This window comes from Ambystoma mexicanum, chromosome 8 (assembly GCF_040938575.1).
Source record: "Ambystoma mexicanum isolate Mex_15411 chromosome 8, UKY_AmexF1_1, whole genome shotgun sequence".
Taxonomy (NCBI): domain Eukaryota; kingdom Metazoa; phylum Chordata; class Amphibia; order Caudata; family Ambystomatidae; genus Ambystoma; species Ambystoma mexicanum.
The window spans coordinates 293,473,617-293,496,369 of record NC_090929.1 but is presented as its reverse complement, the minus strand read 5'-3'; the positions used below and the strand labels follow the sequence as shown (position 1 = coordinate 293,496,369).

Below are 22,753 nucleotides of genomic sequence, written 5' to 3'. Positions count from 1 at the left end.
CCTTGGCTGAGAAGGCACAATAGTAAATCTAGGCAGGGGAGAGGCAGAGAGAAAGCGGAAGCAAATAGGAAGGTCTTGAGTTGCTTCTGGAACCGGAGATGGTTCTGCTCAAGTTTAAGAGAGGCAGTGAGGCTGTTCCAGAGGGATGCCCTAGCCGTAGAAAGAGATTTGCCCCCCAACTCTCTGCTTGGAAAAGCGACTGACCCTCAGCGAGTTGGAGGTGGATGAGCAGAGAACTTGAGAAGGGAGATACTTAGGAAGAGAGAGTTGGGGATAGTGCGGTCCCAGGCCCCAGAAAGCCTTGTGGATAATGCAGAGGGTCTTGAACTTGCTGCCACTGGGAGCAGATGAAGATATTTCAGAGCTGGAGAGATACTATCCCTGGGCTTAAGGCCAAGGACAAGTCTTGCAGACCTGTTCCGGATAAGTTGTAGAGGACGGAGAGTAGAGGCAGGAAGATTTAGAAAGAGGCTGTTGCAGTAGTCCAGCCTTGAGAGGATCAGAAATCTGAGACAGTGAGCTTCTGGTGTCAGGCACGGGAAGTAATAGAACCCGCTAAAGCAGGAGTTTCCCCATAAACTGGTAAAAACCCACAATGGATTACTTAGGAATACAATTGAGCCACTACCCTAAAAAGATAGTGAAACTTAGCCTACTGCTGCTCATGGACCTAGAGAAAGATCTAAATAGTCAGCCAGTCCTATAGCTTTTATTCGGTATTAACCTTCAAGCATAACATATATGAAATACAAATTGATAAAAACAGCTAAAATACACAAGCTTAGTATACAGAAATAATAGTTCATATGATTATACAAAGTACAGACTTCACAATTCAATAAAAGATAACCAACTAATATCAAAAATAACCAGAGAGGGTTAAACTCACATATTTTCCGATTTAACAACTGTCCAAAGATTTGATACCCACTTGTTTCAGGGCTTTATTTCTCTGCAACCAAGCTCTATAGATGTAGCGTGCAGTTGCAAAGATAACATTTGGAAGCAAGCATTGACTTAAGAACATCAAGACAGGGGCTGCATGGCAAATGCCAGAGTCCTTTAGAATTGGCCTCAAGCACTAACGTCTCAGGCGAAATGTGTTTCCACAAATTAGCATAAAATGCAATAGTTTCTTTAAAAGATCCACACAATTGGCACATTCCAATTTCAGCATCCCTCCCAGATGAAGTAAAAGAGGCTACCGGCAATATGCCAAGTCTACAGTGCAGATATGGGGATCTCTCAAAAGGCAGGGAGATTATATCTAAATAAACTTTAAACCTCCACTCCAATCAGTCTTCTAAATACTCTTGGCCCAGCTTTAATTTGGCAGCATCAACAATCGGGTCCTCACGAGCTCTCAGGTTCACAAGTGATTTTAAATGCTTAATTTCCTGAGACACAAGTCGGCGAGCGTTGTTCCAAAGGTCAGTCCTATCCAGATGGAGGAGAATTGTCTTCACATGAATAAGCCAATTTAAGCTCTTGCCTCCAACTAAACTGATATGGGATGACACATCCCAATATTTTTCTAAACCCACAGTGTTCCAAACTCTAAGCCAGTATAAAACTAGATGGGGGGCCCCTTAGGAATATCCTGGCTAGGAAGATTGCACACAATAAAAGTGAATGCTGTACCCAGGCTCCTATCCATTTTAAGCAGCCTGGCGATGCATGTTCAAGCACACCACCTGCACAGACTGCAGAAAAGCATCCACTCCTTCATATGGGCCGTGAAAACACAATATTTCTCATGAGATCAGTGCACACGGGAGGCAGAAATAGGTACTTGTTGGCAGCAGAAATAGGTACTTGTTGGGAGCACAAGTAGTGCCTAAAGTCAGGTGGGCAAACCCTAAGGGCACTGCCTAACTGGGCTGACTTGAAACAGTCGTCAACCACTGTGCCGCTGGGAGACCTCCCATTTATGCCTGAGAGGATGCAGACGGCCGGGGTGCATTCAATAAAACCACATGTAGCATTGGCGTAGAGCAGAGAGGGAATGGTGGGGTTTGGGGTTAAGCCAGGGAATTGGTCCCTTTACACAAGTATCGGGCAACACAGAGTTCACTCCAGGATTGGATACGAGGGCATTCAGACATTGGTGAGAATGGGGTGTAAGGGTACTAGCTGACTGCTATAACAAAGGCACACCACTACAATTTGCAGACTTTAAGCAAAAGGCAGGCCTTGCAGAAGGGGAAAGGTTCAGATACTAGCAGTTGAGACATTGGGTTACAAATCCTAGTATACATCAGGCAGGCAGCAGAGACCCTTCAGGGATCGAAGTAGCCATTTGGGAATGTACCCGGGAAAGGTCGGGTAACAACATTAAAGAAGTTCATGGACAGCAACTTACAGGACAACCCCCTCCTATATATGGGAAATGGGGAAAGAGACCTCGGGGTAGAAATTGCAAATGAAGACTGAGCCAGGATATCGTCAAGGGCGCAAAGGTGTTCCAGATGCACGGCGGTTAAGGAATGCTCTGACAACACTCAAAGGAGATGGCATTAGACACCTAAAAGGCTACACAGAATCCCACCATCACACTCCCCACTGTTCTGGAGAGGTTGTCAAAATGAAGGCACAATGGGCCCCAGGTGGTGGACATGTCCCTTAGTGCAGTCCTACTGGAAAGAGGTGCTGCCTAGAATTCGGGACATCACAACCATAATGCTCCCGCTGGACCAGTTGGCTATGGTGCTGGGCAACACAGACCCAGACGGTTCCTACAGCATGGGTGGCAACGCAGCCGTAACAACTACACAAACTCCTTAATGCGGCTAGACTAACAATAGCGCAGGGCTGGTCCCCAGTTGGTTGGATTGTGGGGGGAAAGTGTGGGAGATCCGGGCAATGGAAAAGGTGACAGCCTGCCAAAATGAAAACCAGCCAAATAAAATGCAATCTAGGACCCATTCATCATCTTCTGCCAAAACAGCCTTACAAATACTTACAACCCCTGCTTACTTAAGCACCTCTGGTAGAAAAAGGGTTACTCAAAGACTTCAAGAGGAGAAAAGCTGGGAGGGAGTCAAGAGAAGCAATGCAGGGCAATATAACTGCATTCGCAGTGAGAACCCCAAAGAGGAAGTGCGATGAAAGAACACTGTCAGAACTGTGATTGCTAAGGGACCCGGAAGGTTGGAACTTGGTAACTTGATTGTTATTAAGAGAAATTAAATGTATAGATACATTGTTGGAAAGGTTTTGAAAATCAAGTTGTCCTTGGGATACAACTAAGTCAGAGTGATCATAAAAAGTGATGGTTTCTGGTTTAAAGAACTCTTGGTCCGTCAGTCTTATTTATCCACCCCACAGGCATTACACCCTTCCTATTTAAGAAGACACTCAAATCAGTAACGTTCTTCCCCCTAGCAAACCTCTTTATCATTATTAGAGTATCTGAGCACAGACCTAGCTTCAGGGAGCAACACAGCGCTTTACAAATCATATGGACAAGCACAAGCTACTGCACCTATGACCCTCTTTCTCACCCTCTAAATTCTTGCATCCTTTCATTACTCTCACTGTAGCCTTTCTTTCAACATTTCATTTAATTCTCGCCTGCACAAATAGATCTCCCCCACCACCCACAATCCAAGCCATGCTTTGCATCTTATTTTTCGATTACTTGCATGCATTCCTGGCTTTAACTGTTTTTCATTTGTCACAAAAGTTTTAAAACAATTCTCATAGTAGGATTTTACATTGCAATTTAAGGGTAATACACAGAACACTCAACGTTCCTTGGTGCCCTATAACCAGTGGCATGTGTGACCAATCACATTAGTTCATCCCTTCTCCCCAAAGGGGAGCCCCCCGTGTGAGGCTAGGTAGGAGAACCTGCTCCGCAATATCCTCACTAGAGGAAGAGGAAATCGGGATCTTACTGGGACAGACTCCCCCTATGGGCATAAGGACTCCCACTCCTGTCAGGAACTCCCAGAAAAGTCTCCTAATTTTATCTCTCCAATCATGCCCCAAAGGGTTTTATACAGAGACAAACCACTGTGTGTTATTGCAGAAATGAAAATGGGAATATTCCTTTAAAAGAAGAACTTCACAATGCTGAGACAAAACTGATTAATAACGAGGACAGGGAGCTTCAAGAAGCCACGTGAGTTAACAGGACAGGAGAAGCTAAACCAGGGAAGGGCCAACGTTCCATCACCTCTGTGAGGGGAAGAGACTGAGAACTCTGCAGAGGCTGGGTGTTTTAAACAGGCTGTGAAGCTGAAATCAAGAAAGTAGATGTATCCCGTCTTGACTACAAGAGAGAAGCTAAGCAGAGGAAGGCCCACAGCGATGTCACCGTTACGAGGTGAGGAGAGTGGAAACTCCGGGGAGCCCGGGAGTTTTAAACAGGCTGTGAAGCCTGACTTAAAAAAGCAGATGCATTGTGTCTTGAGTAGGGGGAAGAGAACGGAGCAGCAAGCAGTGGCGTGACCACACCGAAACAGTTGTGGACCTGCGGTCCTGTCAAACACCCCGGTAGTGCTGTGCAGGGGAGACTGCGAAGCAAACGAGATACGAAGATACCAAGCACTCACCAGAGCAGGGGAAGCAGAGAACCTGAGAATACATGAGAAAGAGGATGCGGGCGAGCAGATGAGAAACCAGAATGAAGCACAGACCCAGTGACGTTATCCCTGAGGTAACCAGGTAACGGGGAAGTGGGAGACCCGGGTAGAGACAGTAAATCATTATACGAATATTCATGCTCATCCCAGTCAGTATAATGGAAGAACACCATTGAGAAAAAGAGAAGTGAAGGGGAATCATTATATGGGCCTTCATACTCATCTCAGTCAGTATAATGAAAGAAACTGAGAAACAAGATAATAAAAACACAGTGGTTAAGACAAGAGAAGAAAAGGGGAATCGTTATGAAACTATTCCTGCTCATTTTAGTAAAGATATAGAGAATATAATCAAGAGAGACAGAGTTTGAAGCAAAAGCCTCTGAGAATAATCAGACTCATAATAGTCACAGTAACAGAGGAACACAGACAGGTTGGATAACCCTTGCCTTGGAGGAAGGAAGAACAAAGATTGGAGTTGAACTCAAAGAAGAAAGTAATCAGCCAATAAAAGATCCTGACAGAAAGAGAAATATCAATATGACGTCATGACAGATAAATAATGGGAAAGACGGGAAAAGTAATTGAGTTTTAAAAGAACTGTGAACTTATCAAAGACGTTTCAAGGAACTAGTTGAAGATAAATTATTGAACAGAACTTTGCGAACAACAAGAATCCAGGAGAAGGGAGCCATTCTCCTGTCCTTCGTTGGTATCAATAGTGGTAGGGTCAGTTAAGTTAGTTGGAACCAGCCCTACAGATAAGGGGTGTATCAGTTACTTTTACTCCCTAAAAATAGGCAAATACTCCCAAAAAATAAAAATAGGGAGTAAAAATACTCCCAACAAAAATCGAAAACCAACACACAGGAGGCTGTCCCCCTGTTTTCATCCACAACGCTCCATAGATATGTTTAGACCAGTAGTACTCTTAATGCCACAGAATTAGGTCTTTTAGTCTTGCTGCCTGATCTGAATAGGTACACATTTATCTTTTTAATGTGCATGAATAGCATGGTGCAAAGAAATATTTATTACAAAATATTTCTATTTTACAGTTGAAATGTATTTTTCCTCGCTTATAAAATATGCCTGTTCCCAATGGAATGTACTTTTTTATTCCCTAAAAAATCATTTTACTCCCAACTTTAAAAAGTAGGGAGCAAAATACTCTCACTTCAAAATCTTATCTGGAGCACTGGTTGGAACAGTGGACAGATTCTTTTTATGACAATTCACTGATGACTGAAGAGCATCTTAGTTCGTTTTGTTAGGCAGGGAATACCCCATAGAATAGGGAGAGCTAGGCGTTTACTTTATTCTTTAAAAGGCATAGACAGTGAAATGTCTAACACAAGTCTGTGTCCTTCTTCTGACCTGCCACACGTGACTGAATATTTTCACGGTTCCTTTAAAATAAGTATTGTTTTCACCCCACACAACAGCTACTTATTGCAATGCATCCCCAGGGCAATGCATTGCAATAACCAACTACGCCAAGGTCAATGATTTATCCTACTCATGTCTAAACCCACTAAATGAATACTTTTGCCAGCTCATGAATACCCGAAATAGGTACTCCCAGCTTGCAGTATACACATGATACAGATGCTTCTCCTGGGGCATAGCTAAACCAAACATGGATCATTCCTCCATATGCTTCCTTACCCTAGAACACGGATGTTGGTCTCAAACACAGAGACTACAACGTCGTTGTCAAGTCGCACGTCTAGCACCACTTTACGCACAGCTTCTTCAAACTCTTCCAACTTGTTCAGCACCTAATAAACAAGAGAGAGAACCTGAAATTGGAGATTAAGTGAAAGGAGAAATATTTAAAAGGAGATCAAAGAGGTACGTCAGGTATAACCTAACCATCTCATGGATCAGCAACTGGATCTTCTGTGATGAGGCTTTAACTTAGCCAACAAAAGAAGAGATTCTAAAGTGTCACTATGCATGTAAACAAACAAGATAGATAATGGAGGTGTGCAAGAAGCAGTACAGGGGAGTAGTGGGGTTACAAAGAAATGTTGATGCAATAGACTTACAGACAGAGGAAAATGTAAAAGAGTGAGCATCTCAGGTGCTTAACCTAATGCAAAAAGTGACTCAGCTGATCAAGACGAGAATTGTGTACAATTGTCAAGGCACAGGTTGAGTTTTTAACAAGGGTGTACCGTGTTTAGCAGTCAGTATGATAAAGTGAGGGCTCCAACATAGCCATTGACCCTAAGAGCAAACAGATTATTTTTAAAGCTTGATCATATTCATGCAACAGACGAATATAAAAGATGTTGCTTCATTAAATATTTCAATTTCTTTGTTTCAAGAAACACCTTGTGTACAGTGCAACAGACAATGGCATATGTGAATCTTATTCGCAAAAAGAGCAAAGGATCTGTATTGAAGGATACCTGTCACAGTACTATGTGGGTTTCACCATAAAGTACTGCACTGTGATGTAACAGAGTTAGAAGACAAAAGGTCTGAAAAGGACAAACTGAATTTGATTACAAGAAAGCATGAACATTCAGGCAAATGGCCACACAAGTGTAAAACAGAAAATAGGAAAGATCTCCACTGGAGACCAGATAGAGATGCAGAACAGAACCCCAATATTGGGGCAAGGAACAGAGGGGAAGTGGCAAAGAGGTTCTTAAGAGAACTATGCTGCTTAAAGAGGAAAGAAGACCAGAGACAGCATTAGGGCAGCGGTACAAGAAAATCAACTTACCACCAGCGTATCCAAAGTGTCAATGAGGGTAAGGGAAAACCTAAAAACAAAATCGTAAAGAATAACATTAATTGCACTGTTTCAAGTCCATACTGCTCAAATGATTCAGAGGTTTACAGTTACCAAGTGACATGATCAGAGTTCCTGTTTCTCTGCAAATCTGGCCACACATATCCCTATCTCTCCAGACCTGGAAGCAAACACACACAACTCTGCAAATGCACATTAATCCAAACTTAAAGCACACTCTGCCATTCCAAAACTAGAAGCACATAAACAGCTCTGCCAATGCAATCAAAGTTGATTTTTTTAGCAGACAAGGAAACACTGTGGTACATTAATCTCTGGTCCAATGCTATAGCAGTGTCTGGAGCGATCTCTTAAAACAATGCTGGAAAAGAAAAAACACCAAGTCAAGTCATCTGAACGACTATTATTACAGAGATAACAGTACTGCACACTACTGCTGATGCATCTCAATGATTTGTAGCACCACATCAGAGGCACCGTCTCTTGCCACAAAGTGACTTAACACTCCTTTCGTTGACTGTTATAACTCTTAACATTTTGCTAGTCTTTTGCAATCTTAACAAAATTTTTGTTGACCATGAGACCTTCACCCAGGTTTTCACTTAAGGTAATAAATGTAATTTTATATGCTATCATAGGTAGCCAATCTTGCTTTTGCAAGGGCTGGCACACTACAAAAGTGCCTAATTTGCCCCAGGTAGAATTCTGTCACACGTTAAGGGACCAACATACTATAATGGTTCCTGGTGCCATCATTAAAGGAAAAGTTCACTCAAAAATGTTACTGTCTTAAAAGATGGGCAATAATAAAAAAAAAACATATAGTAAACATCTTTTTTTTAAAACAATTTTTATTAACTTTTCACAACACTCAGTCAACAACAAACAAGAAAAAGAAAGGGGAAAAACCAAACTTAGCAGTGCATGTCATACATCTTTAAACATCCTGTATCATTTTAAAATTAACCACTGCTTACCCATTACCCTCCCCCAACTCAAGCCTACTCCATTTCACCTACCGCCGTTCTATCCTCTAGGGATACTTCCCCCTCCGTATTTCCGGAGGTATGATGTTCGCTTGGGTATGCCTGGATGGACCCAGACAGTGTGGCCACTAATTGCCTCCAGGCCATCAGCGTATCTGTTTCTTCCTCCCCTCCCCTATTGGCCGCTTCATTCCATACCACTGTTGGCGCCTCAGCCCATTCCTTGAGATCATTCCACCAAACCTCTACATTTGGTCTGTTACATGCCTTCCAACCAATGGCAATCCTGCACTTGGCAAGTATATAAGCCAGGTCCTTAAGTTTATTCACGTGTTTTAATTTGCGTGGTCTAGGGAATCCCCCCACCATACATGCCCACACAGATTCCACGTCTAGCATGATCCCTTTCTCCGTCAATCGGTGGGCTACTTCTCCCCAGAATCTTTTAATTTCTGGGCATACCCAGAACATATGTGTCAATCCTTCGTTCACTTCCCCACATTTGGGACATGTTTGCATTTCTGCGTTCTTGCATCGAGCAGTCCTTTGGAAGGTCATGTATGCTCTGTGGGTTACGTATAGCTGGATTTGTTGCAGCCTCGCTTTCCTGGACACTTTTTTATGGTACCTCTGAGCCCTCTCCCATAGCCCATCATTCATGAGTTCCCCTACTTCCTCTTCCCAGTCCCTTGTTAGCTGGGTCACTTCCTTCCCCACCCTGGACATCAACAGTTCATAAATTCGGGAAACCTCATGCCCCCCCTCTGCGATATCATAAATTGTTTCTATGGGCGTATCAGGTTGGTCTTCCAGCACTATTTCAGACCATGTTTCTCTCACCCGCCGCCCCAATCTGGTATATGTCATATACTGTCCTAGGTGTAGACCTGTTTCCTCTACCAGTGCATTAAATTCCATTATCTTCCCATCTTGCCATATGTCTCCCATTGTTGCGATACCCACTGATTCCCAATGCTTACGAATCGTCTTCCTCAGCTGCTCATTCCCTCCGGTCAATGCCACTAGCGGCACTTGCAGAGAACACAGAGTCGGGTTCTCCATGGACAGGCAAGCCTTCCGCCACATTCTCCATCCCAGTTCCAGCATCCCTGGGCGCCCTTTTAGCGCTGATTTAGGCAGCCATATCCATTCTTTCAAGAAAAACAGAGTAAATTCAAACCTCAGCAGCCTGGACTCCGATGTTGAGTCTTCCGTTAGCCACCTAGCCACATATTGCAGCTGACTGACTGGCCAAGTGATAAATCTCAAAGTTGGGAAGTTGTATGCCCCCTTTATCATACGTGTTCTGTAGTTTCCACAGGGCTATTCTATTCCTGGTATTATGCCAAATGAAGCCTCTACATATGCTCTGAAGTTTAACAAAGAATCCCTTTGATATCATGTATGGTATATTCCCCAAAAAGTGTATGAGCCTCAGCAATACAACCATCTTCAACAACGCCACCCTCCCTACCATGGCCAAAGGGATCTTTGTCCAGAATCTCATGCTATTCTCAATGTTTGCCACTGCCTTCTCTGTGTTATGTTTGTGTTCATCCTCCACTGCGTGATAGATATCAATCCCTAGGTATTTAAAGGTTTTGGTCTCCCAGGGTATTTGTAGTATATTGTACTATTGTGTAGTATATTGTAGGTAAGTGTTCTTGCGGGATCCCGTTATACCTCCCCAGGGAGAACATGCACAACTTTTTAGGATTAACTGTGATGCCTGAGAGCAACGCAAACCGCTCCAATACTTCTAAGATGTATTGCAAGTTTTCCTCCGGGTACCTCAAGTATAACATATCATCGGCAAACAATTATATTAAGTGTGGCCCTCCTTTCGTGGAGGTCCCCACCTCTTCGTACTGTTGCCTCAAACATATCGCTAGGGGTTCCAGTGCAAGAATGTATAGCATCAGGGACCAAGGGCATCCCTGTCTGGTGCCCCTGCTGAGTTGCCACCTCTCTGAGAAAATCGCTCCCGTCTTGACTCTGACTAATGGTGAGCTATATAATAGTTCCACCCACTTCTGATACCCGGGCCCTATTCCATATTCCTTTAAGGCTGCTTTCAACCAAGGCCATTTAACAGAATTGAAGGCCTACACCGCATCTAATGAGACAATTGCGATTTCATGTGCATCTCCTTCTGTTTGCTCTATGACCCGGCGGAGCCTTCTAAGGTTGTCGGATATGCTTCTGTACCGAACATATCCGGTCTGGTCAGGATGTATAAATTTACTTATGACCTGTCTCAGTCTACCCGCCAACACGGCCGTGAGTATTTTGCTGTCCTGGTTCAGCATGGATAGCGGTCTATACGACTCGCGGTCCATGCTCGACTTATTAGGTTTGAGAATCGGAATGATGATCGCCTCCCTCAGTGATTTTGGCAATATCCCTGTTTAGAATGCATCATTTAACATTGCCAGTAGCGAGAGAAGCACTTCCATCTTGTATGTTTTATAGAACTCGCTAGGGAGTCCGTCCGCACCCGTGGCCTTGCAAGTGGGTGATTCCTCAATCACTGCTTCTAGTTTCTCCCCTGTGATTGGGGTATCTAGGTTCTCTCTCTCTTCAGCACTCAATTTGGGTAGGACCAATATCCTCTAGTGTTTTCACTATCTTGCCCCATTCACCTTAGCCTGCATCACCATACAGTTGTTTATAGAACTCGAGGAACCCTTCGTTCACGCCCTTTTGGGTATCAAGCGTCTGTCCTCTCTCCCCCTGTATTGCTCTGATCGTTGGTCTGGGCGTCTCGCTTTTATTCAGCCATGCTAGCAACCACCCTGGTTTGTCCCCACCAGCGTGCTGCCTCTCTATGTATTTCTTGTAATTTAGATTACACATTCTCTCCCAATGCCCTTCCCATTATTGCCGTAATTGGCTTATAGTTTCGGCATCCTCCAAGGAGTCATCTCTTCGCACGACTGCCTCCAGTTTCTCCTCTGCCTTCTGCAACTCTTGCAACCCTTTGGATTTTGCTATCGCTGATCCCCTTACCACCACCTTAAATGCCTCCCATAGAGTACCGGCCGATTCTACGCTTCCAGTGTTATTTTCGAAGTATTCTACAATTTCCTTCCTCAGGTCCTATCTGAACACTGTGTCTTTCAATGCTTCAGCTCTGAGGCGCCACGTTGGGATCCTAGCTCTAGGGGCCAGGTACTGCCATATTAAGACCAGTGGTGAGTGGTCCGAGAGGACCCTCGCTTTATATTCAGTCCGCACTATCTCTCCTGTCATCTCCGGAGAGGCAAACATATAATATAGCCATGTATACAAAATTTGTGGGGCCGAGTAATGCGAATAGTGTTTGTCATGTGGGTGGTGGTAGCCTCCATATATCTTCCAACTTAAAGTCTCCCTATTAGGGTCCTCAAGGTTTTGGCTGCAGGGGTGGGTTTTTCTAATTTCCCATCTGACCTGTCCATCCTGGGATCCAGCGTACAGTTGAAATCGCCTCACCATATAACCGCACCTCCAAGGTAGGGCTTATTTTACTATAAAAAAGTCTTGAAATAGGCCACAGTATCTTGGTCCGGGGCATATGCATTAATAATACACATTTCTCTGTTTTCTATCAATCCCCGTATCGCCACCATCCTCCCGTCAGATTCTACTGTGGACTGCAACACCTGAAAGGGGCCATGTGGTGCTACCCAGGTAATTACCCCTCTGGCGTATGCCAAATACGTTGCCCCTATGGTGGTCCCTTTCCATTTCTTCCTTATCACCTCTTGTTTTTCTTTCGTTAGATGGGTTTCCTGTAGTAGAGCGATATCTATTCTCTGCCTCCTCGGGTACATCATCATCTTATTCCTCTACAAGTAACTGTTGAGACCCGTGACATTCCAAGTAACTATTTTAAGGTCTCCCATCTTTCATCCATACCCAATCCCACCACTGTCTTCCTTTATCTCCTGCATCTTGCGCAGCGGCGTATGGACTTAAGCTTGTTCCCCAACTAATACCACTGCAAACCCCCCAACCCACCTTTCCATTCCCCAACTCCCTCTCCAACCTTCCCAACAACTCCTCAACTCCCCCCTCCCATCCCCAACTGCCCAGCTCCATCCCTGGATCTCAGGCAATCCTGCATCTAGTCCATTGCCCTGCCGGGACTCTGCAGGGGGATACCCTACTATTGGTACCCCAACTAAACCAACTCCTAGGGGGGTAAAGACGCATTTCCTCACCGCCTCCTGCATTAAGCCCTACCAGGTTCGTGTTCCAAATTACTATATGTGTGTGTTCAGATACCCTTTTCCCCATGTGCGAGCAGCTTTCTATGTCCACAGCACAATACGATCATATTAAGCTCCCCAGGATCTAACCTCCTTCGTGTCAGTTTATAGTACAATATGGAACAATACCGGGTCACTTATCCTGCTCCTGTCGAGGTTGCTTCTCTGTACCATCCAGCATGTCTAGGCAGCATGCAGTGTCTTCGGGCATCTCAATGAAAAAGGCCTTATTCCTGTGAATGACTTAGTTTAGCCGGGTACAACAACATGTACTTAAAGCCAAATTCTCGCAGCCGCCTCTAAATCGCCACATACTGTAGTCGTTGTCTCTGTACCCCCAAGGTGTAGTCTGGGTACGCCATGACCGTGGCTGATGCTCTAGTCATCGTCCCGCCTTTACGGAAGTGTTCCAGGATCTTTTCCCGATCTTTGTAGTTCAGGATCTTGGCGATGATCGCTCTGGGAGGGGGAACCGGTTGGGGTTTCCTTGTTTGGGCCCTGTGCGCTCTTTCCACCGTGAACCCCTGAGTGAGCGGTCCTGTGCCTATATCTTGCATCAGCATATTCTCCACATAGTCCGTGGGGTCCACACCCTCTTCACCTTCAGGTAGTCCCACTACCTGTATGTTACGTCGCGCCCTTCCTTCTGCTTCCTCCGCTCGACTTTCCAGGTTGCATACATGTTGTCGCAATATGTGGACCTCTGTAGCGTTGGCCATGCTGGTGTCGGTATTGGTCTTTACTTTGCTCTCTAATCCAGTTGTGCGCTCTGCCAACGTTCATACATCCTGTCGCAAAAGGTTGACCTCCATACTGACCGCATCAATTTTGAATTCTAATAAGGTCTTCAATTCCGCCATGGCTACCTTGCACAACGTCTCCCACGAGGATTCCAGATTCGCTATGGCTTCCAGGATCTGTTGATCACCTCGCGATGGCGTGGCTGCTCGGTGCGAGATTCCGCCGGTGTTCGTAGAGGCGTCCAGTGACTGTGGCGGCTTAGTGAAGATGTCCAACGTGGGTTGTTTTCCTTTACTTTTGACGACCTTAGATGCCATCACTGCACGTATCGTGAATATCCTTCTCGTTCCCGGAAAGTTCCTTGTTTAGCAATGACCGCTGGCAATCTGTGTCTCTTGCGTGTGTTTTGTTTTCAGCCCATGCACAATTTTACCTATCACTCAGCTCGGATTCCTGAGCTGATGTGTTGCTCGCGTCACTCACTCACCAACACCTTGTTTGGCCTATGTCACTCTGGGTCTGTGTAGTGCTATTGTCTCTGCGCCAGGTGTATTCCCCACCTGGCCACCAGGTGTGCGCTTAGCAGTTGCAGTATAATGTCAGGCTATAGCCGTTCTGCCACATCTATCACATTCAGGTGAGCTTCACTTAGATTTCCGGGACCGGTGTCTTAGCAGGCGGAACCGGGCTACACCCAGCGCTTGAGCCTATGTCATAGCTTGCCCATTCCGTCTTGCGGCGTTTCAATGGTCCAGGGCTCTGACTTCCACGGGTTGCGTCTCCCCTGTGAAGCCCGCTCCGGTACAGGAGCCGAAGTTGCGGTGTCCCTCCAGGTATCTGGTGCTTCTCCTGTGCACTGTGCTATGGGGGTTGACTTGCCTCAGATGAATATACGTGGATCAATTCCCCTTTGGGCCAGGCACATTGCAGCTGGCCAGTAAATTCTCCTGTCTTTTGGTGGCCTCTGCACTCAGTAGCATGCTGTCCCCGGCAGCTGAATCATGCTGAAAATCCACTTACACTCTGTTTCTCCGTTTCGGCAATCGGGGTTGCTGCTCACGGTTCCTTTCAGATAGCTTCAGCCTCACTCGGGCCACACCTACATAATGCCAACGGCTCCGCTAATCACTTATTTGCACTCTGGGCCTCCGCTATCATCCCATGTAGTGATTGGAACGTTGCCTCCTCAGTCAGGACTCGGTTGGCGTTCGTTCCATTGTCATTGTATACCGGTGCTCAGGCAGCCTTCCATCAGCCTGTGACTGCATTCAATCGAATTCCCAGCATGTGCGTACCTCGATATTTTGTGTCTTGGGCTTACAGGCAGACAATGCTTTGCTTCTTTCTGTGTGCTCTCCCCCGGTGCTTGCACTCGGCCCCCTCGCCCCCACCCGAAAAGGGCCTCAGGTGTTTATGCCCTCAATCCCGGGCTCAGTGGTCAGTCACAGGGCCACCAGTCCACCTCCTAGTGTGCGGTTCCCATTTGTCCCCGGGGTTGCCTCTTTGTTGGCCCCGTATTGAGCATCGGCTGAACCTTGAGCTGGGCAAACATTAGATCGCTGCTCCCGCTATTATTATGGTATGACGTTATCTCGGATCACTCGCTGCGTGACCCCGAACCGTGATTCATTCCCAGCAACAGCTTCAGCTTCCGATCCCTTTGTCTGTCGGATCCGCCATTTTGCTTTTCTTTGTCCGTGATCGGCCGCAACTTGAACAGCTTCGTTCTGTGCAGACCCTGATTGCAGTCTAAGCACCATGCACCTCTGGTGTGCAGCACATCTTCACACGTCCATATGTCCAATTTAAAGGATCACAGGCATCATTTAGCCTGTCTTCTAATCGGATCAAGTCAGGATCAGCAGGCGCTTCTCAGGAAGCACGTTTTATTCCATGGCTTAGTAGCCAGGCCCCCACAAACATCTTTTTAAAGAAAGTTCCTATGTAAAATTTTACACAAAAAATGTTTAAACCCCTTTAATATCAAGCACTAGGAGGCGACCATTTTGTGAAATGGACAAACCTCCTGTGCTTGAGTTAATCTCTGCCCTTGTGGCAATAATGAAGCAAAAGCCACCTGCTGATAGCTTGTATTAGAGCAAAATGGCTGTGCTGGCTCCTGTGAGCACCATGGCCTCAAAACTGCGTTTTGCAGTGACAAAAAAGATGGCTGCACCATCTTGCCAAGCACATATTGGGCAGGATGGAACAAGGGGGCACACTAAGGAAGCCTACCAGTGTGTTCTTACAAATACAAAAGAAAGAGTGAAAAAGCAGCACTGCTTTGCTGCCAGCCCAAAGTTCCATGGAAAAAGGGAATTATTCACATTTAAATATGATGCTGCTCTGATGCTCTTTTCATCTATTTTCATCAAACTGCTTTTATCAAAAAGACCCTGTGATGTCCATTCATATCCCCATTGTGTTCCAGCAACACCAAGCACGATCCCTGAATGACAGGCTCTGTCAAGCGAAATCTGAAAAAAGGCCCAAAAAAACTTAATTTTCTGCCGCACAGGAAGAGCGTCACTTTGAGTTACAAAGTGTCAAGGATCAGTAATGCAAAGAAACTCCAGCTCTGAGCTATGTCAGTCTCAGTGCAACTGTGGTTCAAGCAAAACTGCTGCCTACCAGAAACTAACTAGGGCTGCAAAAGAATATTGGCAAGGCAGATGGAAAAAAACGAATCTGAAAGATAAATCCCATCAACATTTGCTCCACATGTGTCAAAATGGGTTTTGTTGCAAACTTAAAAAAATTAAAAAAAATAAAAAAGGCTGTTTAAAAAATAAAAAGCACAATGTTGAACAAAAACTTCTCCTTGCCTAGCAATGTGAAAGGGGATTATGCGGTGAAGATACATGTATGATATGGTTCTATTCAGTAGGTTTTCTTCCAATTCAGAGCCAAAAATAAATAAAATTAAATCAAACTGCAATGGCAGCATGGGGGGATGTCGGTCCAGAAACAGGTTTCTGATGAGAGGATACTAAAAACAAAAAGGGAACCACCATAAACTTCCAGGACCCCCAAATGATAATTGTTAGGTTGGACAGACTGTTGTCTGTGCTCCAGCCTCGTACAATAGAATTCTAGGACACTAAAGTACAAAGTGAAAATTCACACCTCCTCGTGATTTCCACCAGAACCTTCAAAGGAAATCTCTGTGACAACCTTGGACTGAGTTGGTAGCTGGGGAAGCTATGCCTATATATGGGGAACAATAAAGACATTTGTTTCCAAAGACTATAAATAAAAATGTTGAAGACTTATCTCTGCAGCAGGACTTTGCAAAAATGTGAAAATGTCACAGTTTAAATGTGATCTTGTGGTTTATAATTTAGGACATTGCAGCATTCACTGACCCCTTGGGAATAGAAATGGCAGAGAATTGGGTATTATAAGGAAAGTATCCATGATGCCTTGCACATTTGAATACTTATGCCTAATGACAATCCACACCCATGTATAACTTTATAGAATTTTAAGTAATATAATTCTCACTGAAAATCGCGAAAAACTGGTCGAAGGGCGAAACAAGGTCCCACAACCACAAGGATTGGACTGCTTGGCTCTACATAAAATATATAATCTGCCCATGTGATTTGTTACCATGCCACAACTGTACAAATGTGTAAATTCTGTTATGACTGATTTTTGGCAAAAAGGACTGTGGGAAGGCTTTGTACATCGTAAAGTACAACCCCTAAACTGAGTCATATCCTAGAGGAGGCAACTAACAGTGATTGTCCAATCCAGTTGTTTAGAGGTGTGTTTAGCTAGGCCTGCCCCGCCATATAGTCTATGATGTCACTATGCATTATAAATAAGAGCCCCTAGCAGAACTCTAGAGACACCCGCTCCTGAATTGCTGCCATCTGTTCCTGATCTCCATTAATCTTGCTGATTCCAGATTTTGTCTATAAGGCTAAAGCATTGCTTACCCTACTCCAGAGCCCAATGCAAAACCCAAGCATAGTTGATTCCTACTCCAGCAAGGTAATTGACCCAGAAAAACCCACTAATATCCTATCAAGAAAAAGGGGAAAGCGGTGGTACATTTTGCATCCTGAAATCAGACCGGCTTGCGGCCCACTAACTGCATGCCCGCTGCAATCCTGCCCTCCAGCTGACCTTTAGTATCCAGTGAACAGTGTTGCCCAGCTGTCCTTGCCATCCGGTGACCAGAACTGTCCAGCTGTTTGCTGAAAGGCGCACCCGCCGTGTGGTGACCAGACCCTGTTGACTGTCCAAAAATCCCAAAAACTCAAATGTTGACTGGGAGTATAATCCCCTCCCCACAGAAGCACATAGCTTATCTTGCCTTGCCTTGGTCCTTATCCCACTCTTTAAGCAGTCAGATGTATACCCTGATAACTTGTTGAAACTGTTAGAATTATCTGTGTACCTGTCCTTGACTTTCTAAAGTGTTAGCGCTATCTCTTTTATTAATTTTGTCTTGTGTAAATTATAAGCCCTTAGTTATATTTTGAATAATCAAACTAATTTCCAGTTAAAGTTCAGCGCTGGGGTGACCAAGGTTGACCTCCCGAATCAACCTTGGAGCTTACTGCGTTCTTCTTTAACAATATAGTGTAGATAATTAAGTTTAAGTCAAATTTGCCTTTCTTTCAAAACCGATTTTCTCACTTTTAACTGCTCTATTTTCATAAAAACGAACCTCACTCTACCTTCCAATACTCTCTCAATTGACCAGCTATAGACCTATTTTCACTTTTATATTGTGCCTGTGATATACATCTTTCCCCCAGCATTGCAAATCAGTATTTCACCCGTTTTTCATAGAAACCGTTTTTGGCATTTAAAACGGGAATTAGGTAAATTGCAAGTTTTCTAACGTGTCATTTGGCTGCTTTAACTTCCACGCATTTTCGAATTGTATGTTTCTTGTTGATCCATTGCCTTGTGATTGCTAGTGTTTGTGAATTGTTGCCTTAGTGAGAAATCATATTTACTTCAAAGTTTTAACCGCATATTAATTATTTATTTACCATTTCCAAGTGTCATTTCATGCTATTGCAAAGGATTTAAAATCCACTCAGAATTTTATTAATTGTGGGTTGAGGTAACATTGCAGGGAGAATACCTAACTTGGGTGCTATCTATCCTAATTCTAAAACTGCTCCCATTCATTTGTCTGTGTATATGTTCTACTAGAAGGTTGAGCAAGTGCATTGTTTACATTTCTATTGTAATTATCACCCCATTGGTGATTGCTGCCCCATATTAAAAATTGTATGATTCTTTTTGAATTTTAAAAATAAATAAAATATTGTATTTTCACCAACCGGCCAGGTTCATGGTCCATTGTGACCCAGTGTAACGCTCACCTGATTCCCACGGAGGCGCAGGTCGTGGCAGGAAGGTGTCTGTGACTCGAAAGGTGATGCGCAGGACTCGATGGGCTTCTGGGGTTGAACCTCTTCGCACTGTGTGACGGACTCGTAGGGTGAGGTTTCTGCAGATGAAAGAATATAGGGGTTAATGGTCTGGGTTGTTTAATGTCTCTCTTCCTCTCTCTCCCAAGCTTCTCCGTAGGGCCCCCCGGTCAACGTGCTCACCTTAGATAGGTGAATGCTGGACTCTCCATCTGCGTCTGATGCAGGGCGCTGTTGCCAGTTCCTTCACTGGTGAAACATAGGCCTCTTGGACTCAGAGGACCTTTACCGTCGTTAATCACACGAGCGGTGAGTTTCCAGACACCTTTTTAGTCTTTATAGTCTTTTTAGAGTCTTTAGGTGCAAGGCACGTTAACATTGAACAGGACTTCGTATGATACTTTTCTCCCCTTTTGCTTGCAGGACTCGTGAGGAAGATGAAATAAAGCGCCTGGAAATGCGTGACTATATGCAAGCACTCTAGCTGTTCTTTCCCTTGCAGCGTAGTTCGTGCTAAAGATGCACCGGAGTATTTGCAGGCGTTCTATTGTGAAGAGCGCGAGGGGCGTAAGTAAATACCTGTCTAATGTCTCTTCTTTTGTCTTTCAGAAGCTTGTTTGCAGCGCCGGAGTCTGCGAGTTAAAACTGCCTTGCTAACCTGCTGTTTCTTGTCTCTGCAGATGCTGCTGTCGACTGGATACTGGAATGGTGAGTATGATTCTTGCAGATTGAAGAAGAAAGGCTGGAACAGACTCCGTGAACGTTCTGCTGCAGATGCAGAATAACGCGAAGCAAGTTTCATCCATCGGGTGTGGTTTAAATAGCCTTGGAGTGATGAGGCGTCTTCCTCCACGGCCCCGCCTAGGTAAGAAAAGAGTTCCAGTTCCAGAAGCTTTCCCCATGCTGAATCCAGGGAATGGAGCTGCCCCACCCAGGTAAGAAAGTAGTTCCTGTTTACAGAGGACTTCTAAGTGGCTGGTAAGTAAGCAGCATGGTCTGCTGCAGGTAAGTCCACCCAAGCATCTGCACACATATTATGAGCCCGGCGCTTCCAGTGCCGGGACCGATGATTCTGATGAGCCTGGTGCCACCGGCGCCAGGACAAGGTCCAAAAGGTCCCCGTGGGGACCGGCTGGTGCCGAAGATTAGGGTTAGGGGCCTGCTTCCAAGGACGTTGGGCTGGTCCTGGCTCCTTGGAAGCAGTGATCATGACAGTACCCCCCCTCAAGGCCCCTCCTAAGAGTGTCTTCTCCGGGGGTTTTGGCTTGTCGGGGTGATTCACATGGAATCTCTTGACCAGACGAGGTGCGTGGACATATTCTGAGGGTTCCCAAGACCTTTCCTGGGGACCGTATCCTTTCCAATCAACCAGATAGTATAATTTAGATTTGGAGATTTTGGAGTCTAGGATGTTCTTTACTTCGAATTCGAGTTCTCCGTCTACCAAAACAGGTTCTGGGAGTTCAGTCAATCGAGTTTCTGGTTGTACTGGTTTTAATAAGGAGACATGGAATACTGGATGTATTTTCATATGCGTAGGTAATTCCAATTTGACCACCACCGGATTAATTATGGTAGAGATGGTGTAGGGTCCAAGGTATCTCGGGTTGAAGGTGCGGGATCCTTTTAGAGGCAGGTGCTTAGTGGATAACCAGACCTGGTCTCCTACTGCGTAGTGAGGGGCCTCTTTACGGTGTCGATCTGCTCCCTTTTTGACTTGAGCTTTAGCTCTTTGCAGATGGGCAGTGGCTTCCTTAAAAGCACGGGTAATCTCAGAGTGTAAATGATCCACAGCTGGTGTTTCGAATTCTTGGGGAGGATCCAAATTAGAGGTTCTAGGATGATGTCTGTATAATAGGAAGAAGGGAGTCTTCCCGGTTCCAGAATGAGTCGAATTGTTGTAAGCGTATTCAGCGATCCATAGAATATCCTTCCAAGGGTTTTCAGTTTGTTGGAGCATGCAACGTAGATATTGCTCTAGAGTCTGATTTGTCCTCTCGGTTTGTCCGTCAGTTTGGGATGGTGACTGGTTGAAAGTCTTATATCAATTTGGGCTAGACGACAGCAACTTCGCCAAAAATGGGAGATGAATTGACTTCCCCTATCGGAGATTAAAACCGAGGGAAAACCGTGTAACCGAATGATGTTTTCTAAAAATTCTCGGGCCAATACCGAAGCCGAAGGTAGGCCCTTCAGGGGAATGAAATGAGCCATCTTGGAGAATAGATCCACGACTACTAAAATGGTATTATACCCTGAGCATGGAGGTAAGTCTGTGATGAAATCCATGGACAGGGTATGCCATGGACAGGGAGGAATATCCAGAGGGTGTAAAAGGCCGGCTGGTTTCTCCTTCTGGCTTTTATTCTGGGCACACACACCGCAGGAGATTACAAAGTCTCTAATATCCTTCTTCCATGATGGCCACCAGAAATGTCTCTTGATCTTTTCCATGGTTTTGGTAATGCCAGGGTGACCCTCCATCAAAGAATCGTGATAACCGGAGATTACTTGTTTTTGTATTTTCTCACATGGCAAGTACAATCGTCCTTGGAAATATGGTAGGTCTTGATCCACTGAGAATTCTTTTCCTTTTAATTGCCAGTCCTGCAGATCGGCCGGAGTTAGGAGTGACTTGACTGCAGTCTTGATGTCTTCAAAGGATTGAGTGTGGACTAACCCCAAAATCCTTTGTTCTGGGATTATGGGTATTGGTTCTGGATTGGTCAAATATTCATCTACTCCCATCCGAGAGAGGGCATCTGCTTTTCCGTTTTTACTGCCGGGTCGATAAGTAATTATAAAGTCAAACTCAGCCAGAAACAGAGCCCAGCGAAGCTGTCCCGGGCTTTGGCCGTCTTTAGATATTGTAGATTGCGGTGATCAGTCATTACGGTGACTGTGTGTCTGGCTCCCAAAAGATAGTGTCGCCAGGCTTTAAAGGCCGATCTGATAGCTAAAAGTTCCTTGTCTGTAATGGAATAGTTGATCTCGGGAGCCGAGAATTTGCGGGACCAAAAGGCTACAGGGTGTAATTGGTGTGTGACCGGATCTCTTTGTGACAAAACTGCCCCCATAGCAAGACTAGAAGCATCTGTTTCCACAATGTAAGGGAGTTCTGGGCGAGGATGTTTCAGAACAGGTGCAGAAATGAATTTAGCTTTTAAGTCCTGAAAAGCTTGTTCTGCTTCAGTAGACCATTCAAAACGTTTGTTCTTTTTTAACAGAGCGGTGATGGGCTGGACTATCCGGGAAAACTCAGGAATTAATCTGCGGTAAAAGTTAGCGAATCCCAACATGCTTTGAACTCCTTTTACCGAGGTTGGTGATGGCCACTTGATGATTGCATCGACCTTCTTTGAATCCATATGAACCCCATTAGGTGATAATATGAATCCCAGGAACTCAACTTCAGTTACGTTAAAAACGCATTTTTCAAGCTTGGCAAAAAGGTTATGTTGACGTAGTCTCCCGAGAACCTTTTTAACGTGTCGCTGATGTTCCTCTTCAGATGATGAATAGACAAGGATGTCATCAATATAGACAACAAAGACAACAACACACACATCTATGAGTTCTCTAAGGACATCGTTCATAAAATACTGGAAAGCGGCAGGAGCGTTACAAAGTCCAAAGGGCATCACTTGATATTCAAATAGCCCATACTTGGTGCGGAAGGCCGTCTTCCATTCATCGCCTTCTTTTATTCGTACCAAGTGGTAGGCTCCTCTGAGGTCCAATTTTGTATATATACATGCTTCTTTGACTTGGTCCAGGAGTTCAGGGATCAAAGGTAACGGGTATCTGTTTTTAACGGTGATTTGATTCAGGGCGCGGTAATCTATACAAGTCCTAGGGTCTCCTTCTTTTTTCGGAACGAAGAACAAAGCCGAGGAAGCTGGCAACTTAGAAGGACGGATAAACCCGTTAGCTAGGTATTGGTCCAGATATTGTCTGAGGTGAAGATTCTCTGGCTCGGTGAGGGCATAAATCCTACTGCAAGGAGGAGTTGTTCCGG

General features: G+C 44.9%; 1 protein-coding gene across 1 annotated transcript in view; it reads right to left on the bottom strand.

Moving 5' to 3' along the window:
* LOC138471850 (ER degradation-enhancing alpha-mannosidase-like protein 3) overlaps positions 1 to 22,753 on the bottom strand; it is a 996,165-nt gene that overhangs the window by 717,655 nt on the left and 255,757 nt on the right. The window contains exons 4-5 of the mRNA XM_069609693.1: positions 7,327 to 7,366; positions 6,258 to 6,370 (exon numbers count right to left, since the gene is read on the bottom strand). Coding sequence (XP_069465794.1) covers positions 6,258 to 6,370; positions 7,327 to 7,366 — 153 coding nt within the window. The remainder of the gene's footprint in view (positions 1 to 6,257; positions 6,371 to 7,326; positions 7,367 to 22,753) is intronic.